General features: G+C 38.2%; 1 protein-coding gene across 1 annotated transcript; it reads left to right on the forward strand.

Annotated features, from left to right (window-relative positions):
* Positions 1–485: 485 nt before the first annotated feature.
* TMEM181 (transmembrane protein 181) lies at positions 486–24,374 on the forward strand (the record flags this gene model as incomplete). Its single annotated transcript, XM_009709769.1, has 17 exons — positions 486–586; positions 4,551–4,654; positions 9,416–9,471; positions 10,749–10,839; positions 11,439–11,557; positions 12,682–12,801; positions 14,728–14,808; positions 15,820–15,919; positions 16,726–16,856; positions 17,480–17,571; positions 18,654–18,711; positions 19,391–19,493; positions 19,591–19,642; positions 20,295–20,377; positions 21,469–21,558; positions 23,206–23,272; positions 24,296–24,374. Coding segments are annotated over 17 exons (1,527 nt in total), but the record flags the coding sequence as incomplete, so codon positions are not given.
* Positions 24,375–25,020: the final 646 nt, after the last annotated feature.

The raw sequence follows: 25,020 nt of genomic DNA on the forward strand, positions 1-25,020 counted from the left end.
ACCGACCCGACGCTACCGGGACCGGGACGTGCTTGTTTGCTTGGGGCCGGGGCCGGGAGGAGAAATGCCTTCCGATGGCCGGGTGCAGTAGCGTCAGCTTTTCCCCTGTAAAGAGCTGAATCCTGTCACTCAGTTTATACACGTTAATTCTCATTAAGGGAATGAGATCACTGAGGGTCACATCAATGTTTCTGAGGCTCTGGTTCGGCAGTCAGGAACCTGAGGGTGAGGACCCGCTGCTTCCTCTTCTGTGGTGAATGAACCCTCTTGGAAAAAGAAAAACTTGTTTTCCCGGATATGTCTCTGCATGGACAGAACCATAGTCGTGACTAATTGTTCAGACTTCAATGAATACAACAAACAAGACACTAAAAAAGGCCAAATGCCCCGTGCACGTGAGCTGTTTAGCATAGTTATGGCTAGCTGTCAGTTGTCATGTAACAGTACTGTGTAGCACTGTTAATTGTGTGCATCTTTTTATGTAGTCGTGTGCTGCCTCGTTAGCTAGTAACCATTGTGGACAACATCTGCAAGAAGAAATTCAAGGTCTTCTGAGGGACGTTGAAGCAAGCAATGTCTTTAAACCGTGAGAAAGTGCATCGTGTACAGATAGACCCAGTACTATGAATGTAGGTAGCATATATATAACCGTTTAAATCCAAGTGGTTTTGATGGTTTTATTTGGGAGCAAACCTAAAATAGAAAAGAGCAGTTGGAGGCAGAGATGTTGAGGCTAGTATGTCAGAAAAATTGCTGTGCGTAAAGGTGAGTTATTTCTGATTTTAATATCAACTCTGTGCTACCTACTGCTTAACTGCAATTTTGTCACAGCCTTCCCATCTGTAAAGTGAAAGTCTGAAGTGAAAACTGTTGTAATAAAAGGCTCTGTTTATCATCATGGTCTTTAGTAAAGACAGCATTGTGCAGGCATGAGAAGTGATTTAAGATGAGGAATAGCCTTAGAAACATTTTGCTTAACCATTTGAGCCAAAGCTTTACTCAAAGAGCGTCTTTTACATCTCACATATGAATGGCTGCTGAAAGGCAGCAGTTGTTATGAGTGTGTGTTTCCGTAGTTCACTCGATCCCCAATTGCATTAGTGCCGTCGAGTTTTTACTGACTGCTATTTGAGATGTCGAAGTGTAATATTGTTCTGTTTGTATCTCAGTGCTTTCTGCTCCTTTGCAGTTAGTTTCAGACATACCCAATTTAATTATGAAATATTTCGTTTCTGAGTTAGGATAAAACTCAGTACAGGTGATAAAAGCTGCCTGAAAAATCTGCAGATGCTTGGATGGCTAGTCTTGCTCTTCAGCCTGCCTTGGCTAGGCTGATTAAAGCATCTGCCACTAGTAAAGCAAAGCACAGTTCTTTACTCATTTGAACAGGTTCTTCCAGAGTGAGGAACCTTTTTTCCTTTTCCCAGAAATGCCTTTCAAACATTTTATTCTTTATTAGGCCTTTCAGATGTAAGAAAGAAGCTGTTAGTGGGGGATTATTAACTTGCACTTCTGTATATTTGTAAATTTTGTATAATCTCTTCTCAAAAAGCAGATGTTAAACAATGAACATATGGGAAGATCAGTTTATCTGCTTTGTAGGTTAGCTGGTGGTAGGTTGAAATGAGACAAACCACACAAGGAAATTCTGCTATTGCAGTGAGGGGCAATGAAGAATACATCACCCGATAGGAATGCTATTAAAATATTGTTTGCTGTCATGATAAATGTAGTTAAGATTTGGCCGAGATGTTTGCTCTTACAAAAAGTGCCTGTGTTGCCTTACTGACTTGTACAAAAGTAGCACGTACAGTGAGTGGCTTAAATGAGACTTCAGGAGTTACCAGTAGGAAAGAAGGGAAAACACAGAGCGTGTCTCTGCTCTCTCGAGTCTCCTCTCTTTGTGAAGTGCCAGCATGATTGGTCTTAGGTAGGTGCGTACCTACCCATTTTGACTACTAGGTATTGTACCACCTGGAGAGGAGCTGGAATAAAGAATAAGCCAATGCCCGGAACGTGTTTCTTGGAAAGCTTGCAAGCGCGTCTGTGTGCTGGCGGACGCATAAACCAAGGTGATAACTGCTGGTGGCTGTAATGCTGTGGTGAGCTCTGGTGACTTTCTTGTAAGGACTGTGAAGAAGCTGCTTTTCATGCTCACATTATGCATTTTGAAATGTCTGCAAAAACTTGGAAATGAGGAAGCTTATCAAAAGAACCGAGAATATGCATAGCAAGTCAGAAGTATCCTGCATTCGACTGTAGGTGTGAAGTGGATGCCCAGATGTAAGCTGTTAAGAACAGCACAAGCATATGTGATATTTTCCTGTGTATATATGATACTCTTCCAGTCGTCAGCTATTCTTGACCTATGGACTTTCCCATCCAGACCTGGTTTCTGTGTACTGAGTAGATCCTCACTGTGTGCTCTTCCATGAAGCATTTAGTATCTACTTGAACCCTTATAGTTAATTTAGGCATATCAGCATTTTCTGTACCATTTTCATATACCAAGGATTTTCTTGTTAAGATTAGTATTTTGGTATCTCAAGATAATACCCCATACGTGGTGTTCTTAGGCAGACAAGGAATACCAGGTCAGCTGGGGAACTGAAGGAGCCCTAGGAACGGATAGGAAAATGCACCTGAGTTAGTTTAGTCCCAGTGCAGATGTAATAGCTTTAAAGTGGTTTAAGTGCATGAAGGCTGAGGTGTTAAGACATTGAGGAAAATACTGTAGTTATAGCCCTGCAAAAGTTGTGCAGTCAAGTTCTGGTGTGAAATACCTCTATTAATTGGCATTTTTCAAAGTCAGCTTCAAATCATATTTGTCTGCGCGATAATCTCTGCGACAGGGATCTGATCTGTTCATGATTGTGGTAATTTCATGTACGATTTACCTTTTTTGCCTGTACAATCAGCTATTCTTAGAGTGGCGCGGGGTGTTTGCTCTGCATCAGGGTGTGTGGCAAGGCAAGTTGCATTGCGTTTGTGGGTGCTGCGCCCGGAGTCCTGCACAGCCAGTTTGTGCACACACGTAACATTTACAGTCGCTTGCAGTTCTCATTGCTTCTGTCTGTTTTTCCTCCTGTCCCTACCTCCTTTGTGAGTTAAATTAAAATTTGGATCTTTCAAACTTTACAGTAAAGGAATAATGTAATTATTGTCGTAGTGCCTCATTTGGAGAGAATGCAGTGATTCTTAAAGAAAATAGAGGTTATTATTGAATCCTTTTACTGGTTTAAAGTAAATTGTTTGCCTTGCTTTTAAGAACTGCCAGGCTTGCAGGCATGGGGTAGCTGGTTCCAGAATTCAGACTGGGCTTATGGAAAGGATTCCACCGCCTTTTCTGCATTTCTTCGTTAATGTGGTGTCATGATTTAACCAGGATATGTGGTGAACCAGTAAGAGCACCATTCAGCTGGTGAAAAGTTTTATTCCAAGTTGAAAGGGAGTGCTCTCATTAAGTCTTATGCTTTCATTTCTTTCCAGAATGGTGCTCATACAACTCTATTGGAAAACACCCCCAGCCACAGCCCCCCAACAGCTTTCCCATATAAACTGTACAGCTTTCTATGCTTGTACCTACTGGAATGGCAGTAGAAAATCAGCTCTATGATTTTCTCATATGTCATATATGAGTGGCTCAGTTCTGCCATAACTCGAAATGAAATGTTGGCTGTATTTTGAAACGTGGTAGATTTGTCCTTTTTTGAACTATGCCTTTAATGAAAAGGAAGATAGAGGGGGGGGATACGTTATGTAGGATTAATTCCTTGATCATATTTCCCTCAAGCTAACGGAACTGGAAGTTACCTGTTTCCAAGAGAATGCAATTGGTCCTTTCACTACATTTTTTCCCCTCTATTTTGCCTTTAACCAAATGATAGCCACCAAACAGTTGTGGAAGAGATGTCATTGCTGTTATGTCTATTTGTATTTAAGTGCCTAATAATAAACTTAAGTTCAAGTTTCTATTTCCCAAGCTTTGGTGGAGCTCAGACAAGAACGCAGAGTCGGAGCACACACATCTAGCAGATCTGGAGTTCTGCCGTACTCCTTGTTAGGGGTGATCCTACAGGGGTGAAGTATATACATAGGGTGTAGGAAACTCATCAAGATCCTGTGCAGGTAACCGAGTTGTTGGTGACATCAGTCCTTGTACATTAAGCTGTCATTGCAGGAGGCATGGTATCTTGGAAGTTTAAATTACTAATGTATGAGCTAAAAAAATGTAACTTTCTCTCCACTTAAGAAATGCTTTCTCTTGCTCAGGTCTTAGAACAATAGAAGACCCTAGCGTAAAAAGAAGTGGCAAAATTCATACATTTTGGGGGTGCAGATGCACGTACACATACATATGTCTAATAATTCCTAGTAGTTATCCTTGCTCTGTAAAGCAGCATTAGGTGGTTTTTTTCTTACTGTGACATGTTACCTCAGAGTTTGGTTTAATTTTCTTTGTAGAGAAATGAATGGGGTCTATTTATTTTTTCCCCCCCTTTAGAAATATGACCAACAGCTAATTCTGTGCTTTCTTTTGCTTCCTGTAGGCTGGCACCGATGCGATTATATACGCTGTCCAAACGGCATTTTGTTCTGGTCTTTGTAGTGTTCTTTGTTTGTTTTGGTCTGACAGTCTTCATAGGAATAGCAGGTAAGGATGTTGTCTTTTTAAAAGATTACAGTTCTTGTATGCTTTGTCTAAACCTGTTGGTATTTACAGATGTATTTAAATGCTAATGAGCTTACTACCCCTGAGATGTCTGAGGAAGCATTACTTTTGACAGGGAGGGGGAAATGTTTCTTCCTTTCTTCATCTCATTTTTTCATAGTATACTACCTACACAGCTTTGGTATTTGCAGCTGCTTCGCAGGGGACAGTCAATAAAGTAAACCAAAACCAGCTTCATTGTAAGATAATTTTTTAGCAGACTGGTACATTAATTTTCTTCTTTGTATTTCAGTCTGTAAAATGGTGGCACTAATACTTGATTTCCTATGAGGGAACTGATAACTGTTTGTAAAGCCTTCTAAACGTTTGGGTGACGAATGCCACAGAAATATAAAATATTTTAGTAATGTAAAAATATGAACTTCTGTAGTCAAACGTATATATGAGCTTAGGGCTCTGCTTTCGAAGACCTTTGTGGGAGTCACGATGTGATCTGGGAGGCTAAGCACTTAGTGCCTGGATACTTATCCTGGAGACCGGAGAGATTTGTGGAGGTCTGGTCGACAAAGATGCAGAGTGTCATTAGGCAGATGGAAAGCGTGGGAGCCCTCTGTATTTCATGCCAGATTGCTTCTCCAGGTCTAAAACGTACTTGAAAAAGAAGTCAGCGTGCTGTCACTGCGGTGTTAATAAGCTAATACTGTGCTGTCAGCATAGCTTTGTCAACACAGAAGTGAAGTTACAGACAGGGAGAGGGAAAGGGTGGGACTTGTACTCATTAAGCAACTTGCTCCCCATATGGCGTTACCACTTCCCCCCACTTTACTGCTTATTTCCACATCACCCAGCGTCGTCTCCTGTGCCGCTCTCTGGCACCCCTTGACCTGTCTGTAGGGTTGTCTCTACCTCAGCCCTGTCCTTCGCTTCCTTCAGAATGAAATGGGCTGCCTGGGCCTAGGACTCATCCGTTCCTGCCTGCCTTGGAAAGAAGGGGGGGGTTAATTGGAGGCAGCTGTTTGGGCTTTTTGTGCCCATTCATGCCTTGTAGGCAGAACATTTTTCATAATAGCATTAAGTAATAAAATTTGTCTGTGAAATAAAACCTTCTTTCCTGCCGTTTGATTTATTGCAGCAGCTTAAGGTCCAAACAGACTTTCAGTTCATAAAGGTTAACCACTGATATTCCTATGACTTGCCTGAGGATGCTGTAGGGTATTATTTGGCCACTGAAATACTGTATAAATACATTTACAAAAATGCATTTTATATGATTGATAAAGGAAAAAAACCTACAATTACTTAATTTATTGTCATTTGGCTATTTGGCTTAAGAAGCGAACTGTATTTGTAGTTGTGTATTTATACTGGCCAGTTGCAAGAAATGCAAGAAAATTGTTTTACGTAAGACTAGGCAAAAAGCAGTGTTCCTGGAAGAGAAAACCAAGCATTTCATTCTTAATCGGTAGCAGAACCTGAAAGAGAGCTGTGTTGGTGTGTTGCATCGCGTCTGTGAGCAGAGTGATCTGATTACGTGGTTGCCTTTGGTCCAGGGGACTTGGCTGCTGTAAGCAACGCTTGGTCATCTGTACCCTGCTGGGGTCCCAGGCCTCGCCTGTGATCCCCTTCAGGAACTGGGACGGCTGTGGGATTCTTGTCCTTGTAAGAGTGGTTTGCTGGATAGTTTTGTTGACAAAGTGTGAACACAGTTCATTATTATAACTTAATTATTTTTAAAAGAATGCTGTTTGCCTTGGGAGGAGACCCACTGAACACTTACTGTGATGTTTTTTGCAGCTTTTGTTGACGACTCCTTGGTTCCTGTGAATAGAGGGAGGGGCACTAACAATAGATTGCTTCCTCATTAAAAGGTGCAGGCTGAGCAAAACTCACCAAACCCGCTAAGTAAATGAAAAAAGTGAGAGATACATTCATATTTTCTGTGCTACTTGAATATACCATTGCCCATACTCAACATCTATCTGCAGTTTGGGAAGCCTAGCAGAAGTCTTGCTACTCATCCGAGAAAACAAGACAGTTTAATCTGAGGTGGCTGTTGCTCTTCGGTTCTTGTAACCCAAGACAGATGCAGACTTCTCCCCCCACCCCCCAAGTTACACTCAGTTTCTTTCCCTTTTCCCCATGGCTCTACGTTACCTTTGGGGTGAGACAAGTGCAAGGAAAATCAAATCCAAGGTGCAGAGCTCATTTTCTGTACCTCTGCAGTTTTCCTGTTCACCACCTCAGAGTGGTTCTTTGCTTTCGGATGTGATTCTGTTAACTGAGCAAGACTAAAAGAAAAATGATACAATTTAACTTGATCACCATTTTTTAATCATATGACCATGGCATCATGTTGGTCAGTTGCTTTAAAAAGCTTTAATAGATTGCTTGCTAGAGGAGTAGCAGTTATAGCAGTAGAACCTCATTATTTTTTTGGTTGCTGCTCTTGAAAACTGAGACTATGATCTCTCTGCCCCAATATTGGTTCATATCTTCTGGTAAAACAAACCAACCAACCCACCCCACCACTTTTAAAAAGGACTCATTCTATTGCTTTTGTTAAGAATTAATTACTGAAATATGATGACTTATCAACCATGAGCACTTACTGAAATTGAATTATGCTTTTCAAAACAAAAATGCTTCCTAAAAATCTGCCCTGTTTATATGTACGTGAGAACCGAAAAGTTCAGTGATGCAGAAGTGGCTTTATAGTGGGTGGCTGTTAGTGAAGTTGAACTGTAATTCTGATATGAAGCTTTGAGTGTGATGGGTAAAATTCTTCATTTTTTTCCATTTAAAGTCTCTAAGATGGTTCATATTGTAATTAGAGTGGTTATAGAAGCCCAAGCAATGCTGCATGTTTAGAGCTGTCATGACAGCTAACCTAAAATACTTCTTGCACAGAATGATCCCATGTTGCTCATTTATAAACTTCCTTCTTTTCCATTGTTTCTCTGTAGTAACTTTGAAGCCCATGGTCTTTGTGAAAAACTACTTTTCTTGCATAATTTTTTTAATACTAAGTTTGTGGCAGAAACAGCATGTTTTGAGGATTAGTAAATTACATTAAATTGCCAGACCGAGTACGTAAGGGGAGAGACCATTTGGACAGAGAAATCTTACTGTGACTGGGAAGCCTCTAGACATATGTGACCTAAACGCGTATGTGTATGTCCTGTCTATGTCCTTACCTGCTATACATCTCCTCTGTGTTTGTTCACACTCCACTATATACATATAGACCTTTTCCTACTCTTTGCTTTCATTTTTCTGGTTTAGTCCTTTCATGTATGTACATATGCATGCATGAGTACATACTTTTGTGTATGTACATGCATGCGTGCATTCCTCTTCTCCCCAGTACCATGTGTTGATGCATACCTAAGGCAGCTAAGGGGAAATGATACCACTGTCTACAACAACCATATCAGAGATGTATGATGATAGGGTGAGAAGCAACAGACACAAGCTGGAACACAAGAGACTCCGGTTAGATATTAGGAAATTTTTCTTACCATAAGGTTGGTTAAATACTGGAACAGGTTGCCCTGGGAGGTTGTGGGAGTCTGTCATTAGAAATGTTCAAGACTTGAGTGGACATAGCCCTGAGCAACCTGATCTAATTAAAGAAGAGTGTGGACTAGATGGCCTCTGGAGGTCTCTTCTAACATAAATTATGATTTTATTGCTTCCCATTTACTGCATACAGAGCTAGAGGTAGAGCATGAGTGGATGGATGCAGTTGATCAGTACGTGTTAAGTGTGTGTGTCTGTATCCAGAACGATCAGAGGAATTGTTGCATAAAAAGTCTGGTAGCGAGCTGAACATCCCCCACTACAATTAGACACGAAACTCCATTGATTAAATGGATTGTCTGGTTTAGGAGAAATTGTTTCTAGAACTTTTAAACAATTATGTTTGCTTATGTGATGATATATATAACGTATTATAGCCCCAGATTTGTATAGCAAAGGAGGGGCACAATCTGAGTAGACTGAGAACTGTTCCTAAACAAACACGTGGGCATCTTGGCTTGAACAGACCAATGCAATGAAAACCCAGCACTAGCCAGAAAGTACTGTTATTGTGATTGTACAAGCAAGTACACTCCACGTACAGAAAAAGGCATTAGCGTCATGCACTCAAATACAATGGGATGTGTTTGTCCTGGTACCCAAGCCTTGAGTGCAATGCATTATGGGTGCTACACTCTATGTAAATCGGGTAACGATCACAGCCTGGCTATAGAAACTTTATAGTGCAATTAAATATGCTGTTTTTTCAAGTGGTTTTTGCAGCCCTTGTTGAGCTTCAGGTTGCTGTAACAACAGTGCCACTGGTGCTTAGCTACCTTTTTCTGTAGCCGAGTACTTCCATGACTGCAGTGTGCAGCTTAACTTGGGAAAAGTACTGTGTGGTTTGTTGTAGTAGTTTAGAGTACACAGGCAGGGCTTCTGACATGGAGCTCTTCGTTTATCACTTACTTCCTATTTAATCATGCCTAGAAATACTATGGCAGAGAGGCTTAAAGGAACATTCCAGCCAAGTTTATTAATGGTATTGAAATGTCTAAGTGATTTACCCTTCGACTTAGACATCTGAAAAGTGGGATACTATTTACTGGCTTTGCAGGGAGGTATTTTGTACAGTCTTTTGAAATCCTATATTTATGTCACTGCTTATCAGTAATACGCATACTTCAATATCGTTTTCTTTCTTCCTTCTTATATATTGTGTAGGTCCTAATGTCATTGAAACTTCTGTAGCAAGAACCGACTTAAACAACAGCCTAAAGGTAAGAGTTAATGAATATTGTTGGATTACATGAATGGCTTTATTTGATGTCAGTAATGTTAAACATTCCCCTCTTCCCCCTAATTATTCTAAGTATTTAAATTTTTACTGGAAAACTTCCTGGCCACATGGTTCTTTCCAGTTTGAAACTGACTGTGAAATACTGTACTACCACTGTGTTATTTCATGAGTGGCCCAGAAGCAATTTCTAGTCTCTTACTTTTGTAAGCAGGTAAGGTAGAGAATTCTAAGATGTTTCTGCACGGTAATTTCTGATAAAGTAACACTTGAGTGTTGATAGGATTCCCTGGTGAGTTCGTGTTGGAGGCTTTTGTAGGGGGTCCAGAAATAGTAATTGAGAACATAAACTGAAAAACAATGCTCTCAGTGGCAACTAGTGATATCCCTCTTGTGATCTTGCTTTCCATTAGCTGGGAAGGAATATTTCTTTTTCTTGTTAATTGTTTACTGTCACATGACCAAGACATGGGATCTGGCTTCCTAACATGAACTTTCACGTTCATTTTCTTGAAAGCTTTCATATTTTAGTTCTCAGTTCTTGCATTTTTATTTCTGTCTAGCTCTTTGATGTCAACCTAATATCTAAAGTAATTTTTTGAAAGTGCTAAAAAGGTTTTGTTTTGACTATTTTTTTAAAGTAAATTTTCTTTAAATACACTGGAATTTTTTTTTGTCTATTAGTCACCAGTATATGTTTGCATTGGTACTGTATTATGGGTGGATTTTTTTTTTAAAAAAAACCCCACATTTTGATATCAAATAAGAAAAGTCTTTCTTGCATGTAGGTTTTATCTGTAATGGTATCTTCCATGCTTTTGAAATGAATGTGGGATTTTTAGAAAACCTAGTGGAAAGTAGTTGTTGTTTTCATAATTATAGTTGAGGTTTAAAACTGTGTAGCAGATGAGGGGTCACAAATCTGACTTTTGATGTAAAGTGCTAGAAATGACTTTTTATTTTCAGGCTAGGTCTCACGATTTTGTTTTTCATATCTGAACTTTTTTGTTTCATTGCTGCTGCATTTATGTGCTTTATGTAGTCGTACCTTTCCTTCAGTGCTGTGCAAAATACATGTGCTGTTTAAGCTACTTCTCTGGAAGACTTGTATTTGAGCTGCTTATCATACTGTCCTTAGAGTAGCATATATTAAATCTATTCCCCAAAATACTGTCACAAACATGCCTCTCATCATTGTAACTACAGATGTATCATGTAACAGGATAATGGCTGGTGCTGACCTTCTGGGTTTTTTTACAGCTGAAGCCATTTAATTTGAGTTCGCCACCACTGTCTACTTACAATCAGCAGCTGTGGCTGACCTGTGTAGTTGAGTTGGATCAGCACGATGGTGAGAATCTTACCTAAGTCTTAGGAAACTGCTAGAGCAACCTGCATGTTGTATCTTTAATTTCATCTGTCACATACATGATCCTGTTGCTTTCTGGCTACTGTTGGTGGGTTTTTCCTCTGATACGTTTTCTCCCCCTCCACCCCCTGCCCCTAGTAAAGACATGGACAGCACTGATCTTGAGAACTGGAAGTAACATGTATATGGGATATGTTGTTTGTTATTTCTGTGAAAGCAGTAGCACCTAGAGAATCCCTGTCTCTCTTCCTTCATTTTGAGGGGAATTAGATGTGTAGATTGTAATGATACTAATTTTTCAGCAAAACTTCCATGTAAATATGTGAGAAATACTGTATTAGTAATTGTTAGTCTGTCAAGATGCAGTACAGGGCATTTGTGACTTACTGCCTAAGTATATAAATTAAAAAGTTTTGTGGTTTTTTTAATCAATATACTGTACCCCTATGGCAGTAAAGTATAACTGAATAACTTTGAGTAATCTTTAGATATCATAAGTGTTTTAAACTATATTTGGAACTCTATTTGAGATTTCATTTGTGCATGTAGCAAAAGCTTAATGTTTTCTCTTTTAATTACAGTATCTCTCAAAAAGAATGTTACTATGACAGTCAAAGTACTTGGAGTGGTGAAGGATGGCAGCACACCATACGTTAATAATCAAGTTCACAATCGGACAAGATTACTCAGTTGTGCACAAGTATGTGCCTGCTTAAAACTCTGATGCAGTACATTTTCTTTAAATCTGTTTGTGTGCATGTTACGTTACATTGCAAATGAGAAGACTATATCTGTTAAGCACATCTCAGGAAAGACTCTTGAGTATAGTTTTATTTACAACTGCAACCTAGCTAGCAATGCTGACCAAGATACCTACCTATCCATCTTTTTCTGTTTACTTCTATGACTTGTGTCTATTATCCCTTAAAGACCCCTCTTTCTTGTTAGAGTAACTCTCTGTCAGCAAAGCAGCGTGTCCTGCTTAGTCACCTAGGCAGATTCCGCAGTACTGAAGAAAGGGATATTGTAGTAGAAGATTGGATATCAGGCTCCAGAGGAGGGAAAAATTCTCCTCCAACACCTAGCAGAGAGTCTGGTTGAAATCAGCTGGCATCTGTGTTCTGAAAAAGCCAAGTCTCCTGCCGCCTGTGAAGAAACATTTAAGGTTTTGAATTCCTAGTATAATTTTCACTGAAATTTTTAAGCTTAGAGACATCCAAAACAGCTTTTCCAGATGCAAGTCCTTTAGGACTGAGCATAGGTGAAGTTTTTTGTGATAAGGTGTAATTTAGTATAGATATAGGGTATAGCACATAGGGTAAATCAAATGTTTTCTTTTTATATATGTAGTCTGTAGAAATTAATGAACAGCGTTCCATTAGATTTAAGTACACACATCCAAGAGAGCAATATGCTTGGGTTTTCTCTTTCCTCCCGTGAACTCTTAGAAATGAGTTCGTACAAGATAGCCCAATCTCACAATCTGATGACCTAGGGCTTGGCTGACAGTTGTTACTCAGATCCTTCCTGGTGCTGAAACCAGTTGCTTTCACTAGCTTAAGTGAAAAGCTAGCCTTGTTTATCAGTTCAACTTCTGATCCTGCTGACTGACTTTATCAGTTTTTTCTGCTTTGTCTGGTATCTTTCAAGAAATTCTTTATCTGCGGGTCTTAAGTTTGAGTCTTGTTCTGACTGATTAAGATTGGTAAGGCATACAATAAATATCATTAATATCTGACCATTTAGAGACAAATTCTCCACCCTATACTAACAGTGCATATTCTGGAATAAACTGAAGGCTTTTACACATTTATGTGTTCACAGAAATGCAGTGAAATCATTGTTGCTCACCTTGGCTACCTGAACTACACTCAGTACAATATATTTGTTAGCCTTGAAGATCTGAATAAGTTAACTTACACTATCCAGAATATTACTTTCACGGTAAGTATTAAGTTTTATACTAGCAAAAGAAATCTCTTTAATTACTAATGCTGTAGAAGTCTGCTTTAACTGTAATAAACAGTTATCTGATTTTTGAAATAAACAGAAAGATGCATCATGATCAATTTTTCTGTCACTACTAATGTCAGAACTATTACAGCATTTGCTGTTAATAAGGGTCTAGACCAATTTTTTTAACTCTATAAGGAAAGATTTTTCTTTCAGAACTGCTAACGCTGTTTTCTGCAACAGATAAATTTAGTCTAATTCCTGGGAGATATTTTTAACAGTAGGCAAGCTAGACTAGAACATCCAGTTTTCTGCATTTGCTTATAGAGATGTTGCCTCTCCACAGCATGGTATCTTTTTCAGCCTTTCCAGGAGATGTATCTGAATTAGCCAGATTTTTCCAGACTTTACAAAAGTGTGGGCTAGGAAGACTTAAAAAACTCAAAGAAAAATTAAGAATTTTTTTTCTTTTTTTTTGACTGTGCTTATGAGGAAGAGAAAAATGTTTATTCAGCTAAAATAAGCAGGCTAATAAAATAATTCACTGAAATAATCCCTAGTGAAATAACTAGCTCAGTTCATAGTGCTAAAGATTGCTTATAAAACAGTGACATCGTCAGTGTGTGCTGATTGGCTCCAGAAAGAAATTTAGAAACGTTTGCATTGGGAGAAAAATGGAACTAAACCAAATTTATAATACAGGTTACTGTGGTATATTCTACCTGTATGCAACGTTCAGTATGTCAGAGCAGGTAGCAAACAAAAAACTTACTGTAAAGGAAAAGTGTTTTTTATATACTAGATGAACTTCCTGAATATTAATATTTGTAATATTCTAGTGTGTAAAGCACATCATTAAAAATAAGCTCTAAGGGGAAAAAAAACCCAACCTCACAAACTCTTTGCTTAGTTCCAGATTTCAAACAGGACAAAGTGTTGGAGCATTTATAGTTGTACGGTTTATTATCTTGCTTTACAGGCTGCCTTTAAGGCAGCAACTAAAATTGTCAATTTATTTCATTATTGCAAAGGTTTATGGTGATCTTGGTTGAAATCATAGACTGCCTTTTGTATAATGGAATTCTCTAAGTGTAATTTTCATTCTACATTTATGGTTCAAAAAGACAAGACAGAGGTTGACAGATTTAATACATTGGAAGGTAAAGCTTCTTGTTTCGAGGGGCAGAGCATATGTTGTACCAGGGAGCTGACATTTCAAAAGCGGCTTCGAAAGAGAAGCATGCCAAGTAGGAGATGAATTGTCAACAGAGCAGAGTTTGTGCAAACTGACATGTTGTAATTAATATTTGTGCCCTTCTAATAATTAGAGGAGAAGAAGGAGCTTTTCCTCCTTAACCTATGAAAAAAAGTTCTTTATTTCTGGTTAGCTCATTTATTCTTCCCTTACTTGATTTTCTTCTTCCCACTTCTGAAACAAGAGAATAAACTTTAAGAAAACAAACTCATTACAGGACATGTGCCTGGACGTTATCAACCTCTTCATAATCAATTTATGCATCTGACCTTGGTAAGAATGAAGAGCACGCTGGATTTACTCAATAATTGGCATTCAAACTTTGAATGAAAGTGCAGTTGAAATCAATGAAGAATATCCTTTTTTGTCCTGAGAAGTGCTTTAACATGTGACAGCACACAGAGTATGTTACAAAATGACAGGGTGAAAGAGAAGCAAGAATATTAGGCTGCTTTGGTCATGTCATCTTTTCATCAGATAGTCCTATGGCTATGAATTTATCTTTGTCTTTCCATGGTGACATGGTGGAATTCGGTTATACCTTTCAAGTTTTGAAAAGCCAGGGAATTTTTCAGTATCTGCAGAAAGTGCTAATTATTGATGTTGTGTGTACCCTGTCAAAACATTGTTCATTGGGCTATTTTTCTTCTGTTTTCTTGTAGTGGAAGACCTACAATCCAACTTTTTCACAAGTGGAAATATGGTTCCGGTTTGTCTTTGTAGTTCTTACTTTTATGGTCACGGTAAGATTTTGTTTCAGTTTTTCTGGAGTATATTACGTAGGCAGCTGATAAGACCGCTCTGTAGTGCTGTGTTTAGTAACTTAATCCCAGGCAGCAGAGTTGAGATATCACTGAATAGGTAAAAAAAAAGTTTCTAAAATACTTATGTAGTTGCTGCTTTTGTGTTTTTATAAGTGGTATTGAAGGGACATTAAGAAAATAGGATAGCTGGGAAAACTTGTTTTTCTAAACTCTGATTTTGAATTGAACAGAAAGAATTTTGCTTAAACAAAGCAAATTGTGATTAGATGCTAGAAAAAAAATTTTTTTGCAGTGCAGGTAGACTCAGGCATTGGAATAGGATGCCCAGAGTGTGGGCTCTCCATCTTTGAAAATGAGCAAAATTCAGTTGAATATGACCTTGATCTAACTTGAAAGTCGTCACTGCCTGGAGTGTGGGGGTGGTCCAGATGACCTCCAGAGGTCCCTTACAACCTAATTTATGCTATGATTTAGATTCTCTCTCCCCTCCAACCTGGTTTGGCCCCTGGAAAAGAAGTGTTTGGGAAAAAAAAAAACCCACCAACATAAAATCTAAAATGCAGAATTTTCAGAATAAGGACACTAAAGCACTGAACACTTGTATAGCGTTTTTCTCACATAAATTATGTCACTTAGCAGGTAACTGTGAATGTGATACCGAATCTGTTTTTTTAAAAAGTGAGTTTAAGTGGAAGTTGTTGGTAGTGTGTGACCAGTAATTAGGCAACATTTTTTCATACATTGTTGATTTGCGCGGTACTAGCTGGTTTCCTGCTCGGTTTGCTTGAGAGATTAAGTAATTTGCCTTGGGGTAAGCCAGCAAACTTGAAGCAGAACTAGAAGCTAGGAGATGTGTCTCCTGTCTTACAATGTTCTCAGTGGCAAAGACCTTGTGCAGTAGCCTTTGCAGTGTGCTGTGTTCTCTCTTTGCTTTGCTAAAACCATTAAGGCGGTATTCCTTCCTTAGAATTTTTTGTTGTTGTTTTATAGTGTCTGTTTGCACATTCCCTGCGGAAATTCTCCATGAGAGACTGGGGTATTGAACAGAAATGGATGTCCATCCTTCTTCCCCTTCTGCTACTTTACAATGGTACTTGTATCCTTGAATTTTTAGAAAAGCTGCTTTTTTTTAAAAAAAAAAAGCCAAACAAAACAAACCCACAAAAAGAAAACAAAGAAAAAAAAGGAGCGTATGCGAGAGGGAGAAGGCAAAATGGAATTTGGCCTTGAACTCATAAGCAGCTGTTTATAAGGCTTCAGAAAACTAATTTAAGAAAAAAAATACCACCCTTTTGAAGTGTATCAAATTCAAGGGCATAATGAGTCAGTGGATTTCATTCTTTTCAGTTGCATGAATGTCAACTCTATTTGTTTAAAGCTCTGATTGGAATAGGTGGCTGCGACCATTCTGAACCTTTCGTATGGTGACATGTAAATGCAATTTCTGTGTTTGTCTGCTAAGTCTTACTACTTCATTTTTCAGATACTCGCACTTTAGCTAAAAATGGAGGCTACTTTTAGTCTGGTAAACCACATCAAATTCTAGCACTGTCTGGCAGTACCAAAAGAATATTTGCCTTTCGGTCATTCTATCATAATTTTTTAGGTCATCACCAAGAACAGTGGTTTAGTAGAAAGTCTAATAAAACCTGAAATCTAGAAGTGTTGGCAACCGTTTCAGATCAGTTCTACAGCACAGAGGCTTGCTACTGGAGGCACTATTTTCTTTGTAATCTACTTTAAGATACAGCAAACTTGAATTTCATTTACTGGTATAACTTGAAAAATCTAGGATTTTGTGTTCCTCTGAAGATACATTCTGCTTTACTTTTCAGAATGGAAAAGACTCTGCTTTTTCCCCTCTGTTTTAACTTATTTTTTCTTATTTTGTTACAGATCCATTTTTCCCCCTTTCTTTTCTGGTGAACAGCTGGTTTCCTGGAATGCTGGATGATCTCTTCCAGTCGCTGTTTCTGTGTGCATTGTTGTTGTTCTGGCTTTGCGTCTACCATGGTATAAGAGTACAGGTAAGGGTGCAACATTATCCGCGACTTACTAAGAAGGCAGTACTTGTTTTTTCAGTTCTCTTAAAAGGTCACAAAAATGAAACCAAATTTAAAAAAAAAGACATTAATTTTATTCTTAAAGTACAATGTGACATGTGAAGCTTTGGAGTTAAAATGATTTGTGGTGAAGTAGATTGTCTTGAGGCTGCCATGCCTAAATGAGATCGATGGGACAGTCCACTCTATTGCAAGACAGTCTGCAGAATTATGATGCCATTATGCTTTGTTCTTGCTTGAAGGGTTTTGTTGTTGTATATGGTGGTTGATTGTTTTTTAAACCACTTTAAAATACTGCATAAGATAAGTATGAATTCTGGAGCATATTCCTATATTTGCAGCATCAGTGAAATACGTGGGACCTTATAAATAGGATGCTCAAAATCTGCTGCATCTTATTAACACAAATGATGATACGATTTTATGTCTTCTGTAATCACCTGTGCAGGTTAAAAATACGAAAGGCGAGTCTCTTAATCTAGTTCATGTTGAACGAAACAAAGGTGATAGTTATTTTATTCTGTCAAGAACGAATGAAATCTCAAATGTGGGTTCACTCCTTCACCACACTGTTATTTTCTCAACAGGGGGAAAGGAAGTGCTTAACTTTCTATCTGCCCAAATTCTTTATTGTTGGACTATTGTGGCTGGCCTCTGTTACATTGGGAATATGGCAAACGTGAGTAATTTAAAATTCAGTGCAAAAGTAACAAGCTGACAGTGGTCAAGAATGAGAAGATCGTTTATAATTGGTGGCATCTATTTCTTAATGCTCTGATTGTGATATAGCAATGGAGTTCAAATTCTTACATCTTTCTGTTTTGCAAATTGTGACCGATTTGAAAAAAGAATTCCCCATGGACAATCTAGTAGTACATAATTTTATAAATCAGAGTGAGATCTAGAAATCACTACTTTGTCAATATGTCATGGCTTCCTACAATACTCCCTCTAGCACTGTGTCCCAATTAGCTTTTAGTATTTGAAGCAACAGTTTCTCTGTAGTTAACTATTACACAGTTTGACCAAACTTTCTGAACTATTAAACTGGCATAACTGGTATTGACACTGTTTAGTCAAGCTACGCTCTCTCTCCTGAAAACTCAGTTCTTTTGCTTGGTTTAGTGTTTCTCTCTTTTTTCCAATTTGTTGTGTTAACATAAACGTGTCACTATTCCCCATCTAGAAAACTTCCTCAGTTTTGGTACATTTGTAGTTTCTAAACCGTTTTAGTCTCATGTGCTTGCCTCTTATTTTATTTCTCAGAAGGAAGATACCTTTTCACCTTCTCCATGCCCTTGTATGTTGTTGAAAGCAGCGCAGTTGCAGGAAATGCTCATGCTAATGACCTATCAGAATTGCTATGAGGGAAGGGCTTATACCACAGTTATTTCTTAAGTATAATTCTTATCACCAAGGATAAAATTTAAATGCTAAATCCTGAAGGCTTGTAGGAATTTACAAGAGTATACATTTTCTAAAAAGTAAGTGGGGAGATTAGACATGCTCACAACTGAAATCTTCCGTATGTGTTCAAAATGAGGTTTGGGAAGGAGGAGGATGTTATGTACTGTAAATTGTCATGACTCCATTGGAATCAATGGCATTGCACCAATTTATACAGCCAAAACCTTTAGTTACAAACTCTGTATAGTAACTTTAAACCTTTTCTTTGTTAGTGGGTTTCTTGTCAGTATGGCTTTTTGACCTTGTCTTTTGTAATGGTGTAAGTACCACTTTTTCATTTTGAATCTTTTCTAGTGTTAATGAAGTACATGATCCTACGTATCAATACAGGGTTGACACAGGTAATTTCCAGGTAAGTTAGAAATGTTTTCTTGCTATTAAATTGTCCGGTGGAGTTAGGCAATAAAAGGAGGTGGGGTTTGTTCTTCTATTAAAATCTATAACACAGTTTAGAAAATAGCAAATGCTGGTCAGATGGTCTTATTCTGGCTAGGGGACTTTTAATTTTGCTTTAGATCATGCAAAGGCCATATTGAGCTCCATCCCAATGAGAAGAGTAAATTGTCTTACAAATCTGGAGACTCAACACCACAAGTTTAGTCACGGACTCATAACTGTTGGGATTGAAAGAAAATATTTTAAGCCTCTTATTAAGTCCATTTTGTACATCTTTACTCCTGCCAAGATCCTCTGTCCTAGTAAATTTCAGACTTTCTTGTTGTAAAGGAAGAGCTGATTTATTGTATTGTCCTTGTATTGTTATCAGGAGCTGTGTTTTTAGAAAATCATTGAGATTCAGCTCACTGTGAACTCAGTGAGCAAAATGATGTCTTCTATTAAACATCATTTTGTTACATTCCCCAAAACCTGCCTTGATGTACAGCCATCTTCATTTTGTACTTCCTTTCGTGAGCCTCCTTTCCCTGAATAAATGGACCATTCTATGTTGTGCTTTGGGAAATAATGATTTCTACTGAGGGGAGAAGGAAGAGACCAATCTCATTAAATAATAAAAACTAACACTCTTATAGGGAATGAAAATCTTCTTCCTTGTGGTGGCAACCACGTACATCCTCTACCTTTTGTTCCTGATAGTGAGGGCATGCTCAGAACTTCGTAACATGCCTTATGTTGGTAAGGAATATTTCTTTTGATTCTTCACCAAACAGGCTTGCTTCTCCTGGATGTAGGGGTAAATATGCTGATAACAACTTTTCTCAATCTTTTTCAGATCTCAGGTTAAAATTCTTGACTGCATTAACCTTTGTAGTGCTTGTCATTAGGTAAGGTTTTTCAAAGTACATTTCTCAGTACTGTAACTTTTATAATCTTTTTTTCAGGGCTTTGAATACATTTGGTCAGTAATAAAGTTGTCAATGAAACTGAGGAATGTCTTTGATATGATTGTTATGGCTAGCATTTCTTAAATTTTTAACCCTTCCTGAGGCTTTTAGAGCTAACTTTATATTATTTCTGTTACGACAGCAATACAGTGCAAGATTTAGAGGTTCACTTAGCGGAGACGTTTCCTGTACTGCTGAGTGGGCTGCAGTGCACTGTTAGCCTCTTTTGGAGCTTTGTAAGCTTCACTTACTCAAAGCAGAAGTTTAGAATTAGTTTCTTAGATTATTGTTAATATCTGTCTCCCCCACTCCCAGCAGTTATTTCAAATTACTGTTGACTCTAGATTGTCTGTAGTGGATGAAATCTGAGGAAAATAGACCATGGGGTTTTTTTTCTGCTTTACTCAGTTAACTGCTGACTTTTAATCACAAAAGAAACATTCTTAACTTAGAACTATGACAGCAAATGTATCTTAAAAGGTCAGCATGTTAACATAAATTATTTTCTCATATACTGTTCTATCAAGCTACCATTTCCACTTTGTGGTTTAAAGACAGAGTTACACCTATATGCTTTAACTTTTTTCCACAGCATTGTTATACTCTACCTACGCTTTGGAGCACAAGTTCTACAGGACAACTTTGTTGCTGAGCTGTCGACTCATTATCAGAATTATATCCTTGTGTTGTGATACTGCTCAAGTAGGAACGTTAATCTGTTTTCATGCAGAAGGTACTTAAAAGTGATGTACCTAAGGACTGAGACCTTTGACTTCTAAGTGGGCTTTCTAAGTTGAGTGCATTTTGATCAAGGTTTCATGTCAGCATTTTGTAATGGCTCTTTGTAAAGATTATGAGCTGAGATCGTTTCAGTCTGATTTCTTTACATCACATAAATCACAACTGCATTTGATACTCTTCAAAAGGAATGATGGCCTAGATATGTGTGCATTCAAGTAATTTTAACAAGTCATTGTGACAAATTTGGCTGTATTTGCTGCATGAATTCAGTTTGCTGTATACCTGTCAGTTGGCATGGGGCGTACCAAAATATCTGAGAAGTTAATAGTTTAGAAGTCACTGAAAACGTGTTTGTGTATTGGTCCAAGTCTACATGTGGAAGAGGTCATAGCAGAGAATTTAAGTGGCTTCAGAGAGACTATTTCTGATGTCCGTTGGCACAGGATTACAAATTGTATTTCTGGACCTGAACTATGAGATCCCACTTCATGACCGCAACTGCTCCCGTTACTGATAAGCTTAGTTGGGATAAATGTTGGGAGCTAGTAGAAAACAAGATGTAAAGCTTTTATTATTTTCCAAAGAAGATGGCAAGAAGCCATCTTCAGAGTTGTATTTACAGATAGTCCTTTCTCCTTCCTTCTCAATCACTGTGCCAAGGAAGAGCTTTTCTAAAAACAAACCAAAAAACCCCTACCTGAACACCCCCCTTACTCCGCTTTTAGTGTTGAAGGCAGAACTATTCAATGTACCGTGCACACCACCACTCAAGAGTAGACCTTATCTCAGCAAATATTACTTGTGTTAAAGTTAAAGCTTTGTCTTCAGTGGGAGCTTTACCTTGAAATAGGTACATTAGCTGTCATTGAATTTAAAGCGTGCAGTTTTGTTTAGCCATTCATGCGCTCAAACTTCAGTAAGGTAAACATTCTTTCCACTGAAACAGCTTTATGTATGGTTTGGGTCTTGTTTGCAAAGTTAGTATGTGTGGAGCTATATTGAGCAATATCCTTGACACTTACTACCAGCAGAATTCTTATCATTTTATGGTTTATTGAACTTTTATCTCTACACATTAGCCTTCGTGTATTCCCCCTCAAAGAATGCCCTGTATGGTAAGTGTAAGCAATTGTCTGGCAAACTTAGATGACAAGATCTGACATATTATCAGATACTGTGTAACATCTTTATATGTTGGTTGTCTCATTACTGTTTCAATTAGCTTTGAGTTAACATAAGCAGAAGCTGCACGACTCCTGAGCAAATTAGTACTGGAAATTGGAAGGAATACATAAAATGTATACAGCTGATTAGCTAGACTTGAATTCTTATGCACTTAGAGCAAGCTTATTGTCAATATGATGTTTGCCTATAATGCACTAACTTTTACACTGACTCACAGACAATCCTTAAGGAGCAACAGTACTTCATTTGTACTTTGGTCTAACAAAGGTTAATATATTGGCATGCTGGCAAGCTGGACTCTGAAATGGGTAACACAAACATGCTGTTGGAAAAGTAGGGGTGAAGCACATCTCTAACATGGGAGGAATTTTGGGGAATTTGCTATGGGGAGAGGAGTGCACAGCACCCATGTCAAGGGAGATAAAGCACTTCTGGTTTTGTGTTCCTATGTTCAGGAGTAATCTGACTCACATGATGATTATAAAGCATTATCCCTCTCTAATAGATAAAGATCTGTAAAATAAGTATTTGTACCGAGTGCATTCTCTGCTTTAAGCGTTGAGTTTAAAATACAGAACCATAGAACAGCCTAGGTTGGAAGGGACCTGGAAAGATTATCTGGTCCAACCTTTCTTGGGAAAGGGAGCCAAGATGAGATGATCTACCACCCTGTCCAGTCACATCTTGCATGCCAAAGGGTATGCAGGGGGAAGGCAGTAAATGGTGGAGCTGGTCCTTTCTCTAAACTTTTAGAGTTGAGATGGATGGAAATGTTACAGAAAAATGCTGTTTTTCCATTAAGACAGACAAGAGAAATGGCTGGGTGAGGATGAAGTTAAAAACTTGCTGTTGGGTTACAAGAAGTAGTTTATAGAAGGCAGAAAGCAAAAAGCTGCCAGGAAAAAGGTGTTTATGGCAGATCGCTGGATTGAATTTTACTTGCGTATCATTGTGAGCTGCAGCTAAGCAGCACAGATTACGTGAGAAATGAAGGCCTTAAACCAAGTAGCGGGAATTGTCATAAATAGCCAATGGAAAGTATGTTTCCTTACATCTCACCATAAAGGTAGAAGTCCTTCCTTTATCTATTACAAGGATGAAAAATAACTGGCTAATCATTGACTTGCATACAAGGGATTACAACTTCAGTCTGCTATATTTGTAGCTTAGAAATAACCAAGAAGTTAAAGAAATCTGTGCTTTTTAAATACATATGAACTTTTAAATAATGATTAAAAATAATGAAGTCTGACTTAATTATTCCTAAGTGCCGGGTGAAATAGTATGATACAGGAAACGGCACAAGGGAGGAAATCCCCTTCTACAATGTGGAGAATATCTATCTAAAATAAGATGAGATAGTTATTGTCAACTCCTTAACTCTTAAGAAAACCATGCTGTTGTGACTGAAGGATGAAGAATTTAAAGGAGATAATTCCTGTTTGGATATAGATTTGCTGAATTGTAGTCATGACTGCCTTGGAAGTTGTCGAGTCTGTTGCTACAGTATTGAGTTAGAAGTACAGCCACGTTTCTGTATCTAATGTGCTAAATTAACCCTTATTTGTATTTTCCAGAATCACAGTTGAAAGACAATCCTGCTTTTTCTATGCTGAATGATTCAGATGATGATGTGATTTATGGGTAAGAGTATTAAATACCTCTGGAGAGTTACTTCTGGTGTGTTATTTTTGTAACGTTCTTTTCTGTATTCATTAAGTGAGTGAAGGATTTGTAGATTGCTAGTGAAAGTATTCTGCCTAAAGAACAGAAACAGCCTTATTCTGAAACAGAAACTCCATGAGAATGCATGTTACTTTGGTTTTTTGTTTTTTTGGTTTTTAAAAGCGATTGCCATGGCCCTGATACAAACAGGTAAAATAAGAATGCATGTTACTTTGGTTTTTTCTTTTTTTGGTTTTTAAAAGGGATTGCCATGGCCCTGATACAAACAGGTAAGAAAGTATTAGGATGCTGGTAGGTCATGGAGTGAAGGCATCAAGAGCTGTGAAAGGAAAGGACTTCTTGTGAAACTGGGTGCAGGAGCTGGGTGCAGTTAGCAAAGAGGCAGCTTGTATGTACCTGCTTCAGGGAAGGAGAATGGCTCTTATTAAGTGTTCATTACTTACTGAAGTACTAAGTAAGTCTAGCAAAACTTCCTGGACTTGTAATAGTTTATGTAAGATGAGAATTATAGTAGCACTTAAACCCCATCCTGATCAGGTGTCTCTGTGCTAGACACCGAACAAGCTCCTTATCTGTCCTTGATGTTTTCACCTCTTACCAAAGGGGCTGAAGAGGCTGGAACAGTGAGGATGGGGTTAACACTGCAGTAACCTGAACAAGTTTGCGCCAGACTAGCTATGTGCGCTGTCTGAGAGAGCTTGCCTTTGTTTAGTTAGGTGAGTCGTGGTAGTACCAGCTTGCTTCTATATGAATCCTTGTGAAAAGTGGCTTGTAGTTAGTGGAATAACTGTTACTATGCATCGTGCTCTGGAGAGAAGTCATATATATTGTTCATATCTCCAACAAGGAAGGAAACCAGATGGCAGCTTCTTACACAAATACCAATTTGATGCCTCAATGTAGTTTAGAACTTTCCTGTTTATTTTGGACTTCCTGTCTGAACATGATGTTCAGAACTTTTAACAAGTATCTGTTTGACAGGAGTGACTATGAAGAAATGCCACTTCAGAACGGCCAAGCTATTAGAGCCAAGTATAAAGAGGAATCAGACAGTGATTGATTGATTTTGATGCAGACAGACTTGTTCACCTGGAATTAAACCAATTTTGAAGTTTCCCTAGATGGACAACTTCCTTGGCTTCCTTACAGTCTGCTGTCGTCTGAACACCGACTCCCAGGGAGGATGTCCTGCTTCCGTTTCTCTTTACAAAGTTAAAAGTGAAAAAAAGAATGCTTGGAAAGGTTGTGATAAAAACTTAAGAAACAAAAATTTTTACATGTCTTATAAAATGCCTGATAGCAGGATGTCTGTGGACTAAAATCTTTAAGTCTATTTCCATTTAGAAGTGTCACTGATTATATACTGATTTTAAAATTGCTTTCTTGCTGCTTGGTTTTTTGGGTTGCTTTTTTTTTTTTTTTTGAGGATCATGTACAGCATACTGTCATTCATCTGTGCATTTGTGTTAGCTCCTTTGTATATTGTCCACCACTGTATGAAGTGCCTCATTTCCCTTTCCATTTTCTACCTTAGTCTTTTGAGCTGGAGAAGGGAATGAAGTAGTTTAGGGTTCATTCTCTCTTTTTTTTTTTTTTTTTTAAATGCAAGAAAACACAAGCGTTCCATTCTTCCTTGGAAGAAGCGATATAGACTTACGACCGTTTCTTAAATTCATTTCAATGAGTTTACCAGATTTTTAAGTGCA

Source organism: Cariama cristata, unplaced genomic scaffold (assembly GCF_000690535.1).
Source record: "Cariama cristata isolate BGI_N322 unplaced genomic scaffold, ASM69053v1 scaffold5891, whole genome shotgun sequence".
NCBI classification, from domain to species: domain Eukaryota; kingdom Metazoa; phylum Chordata; class Aves; order Cariamiformes; family Cariamidae; genus Cariama; species Cariama cristata.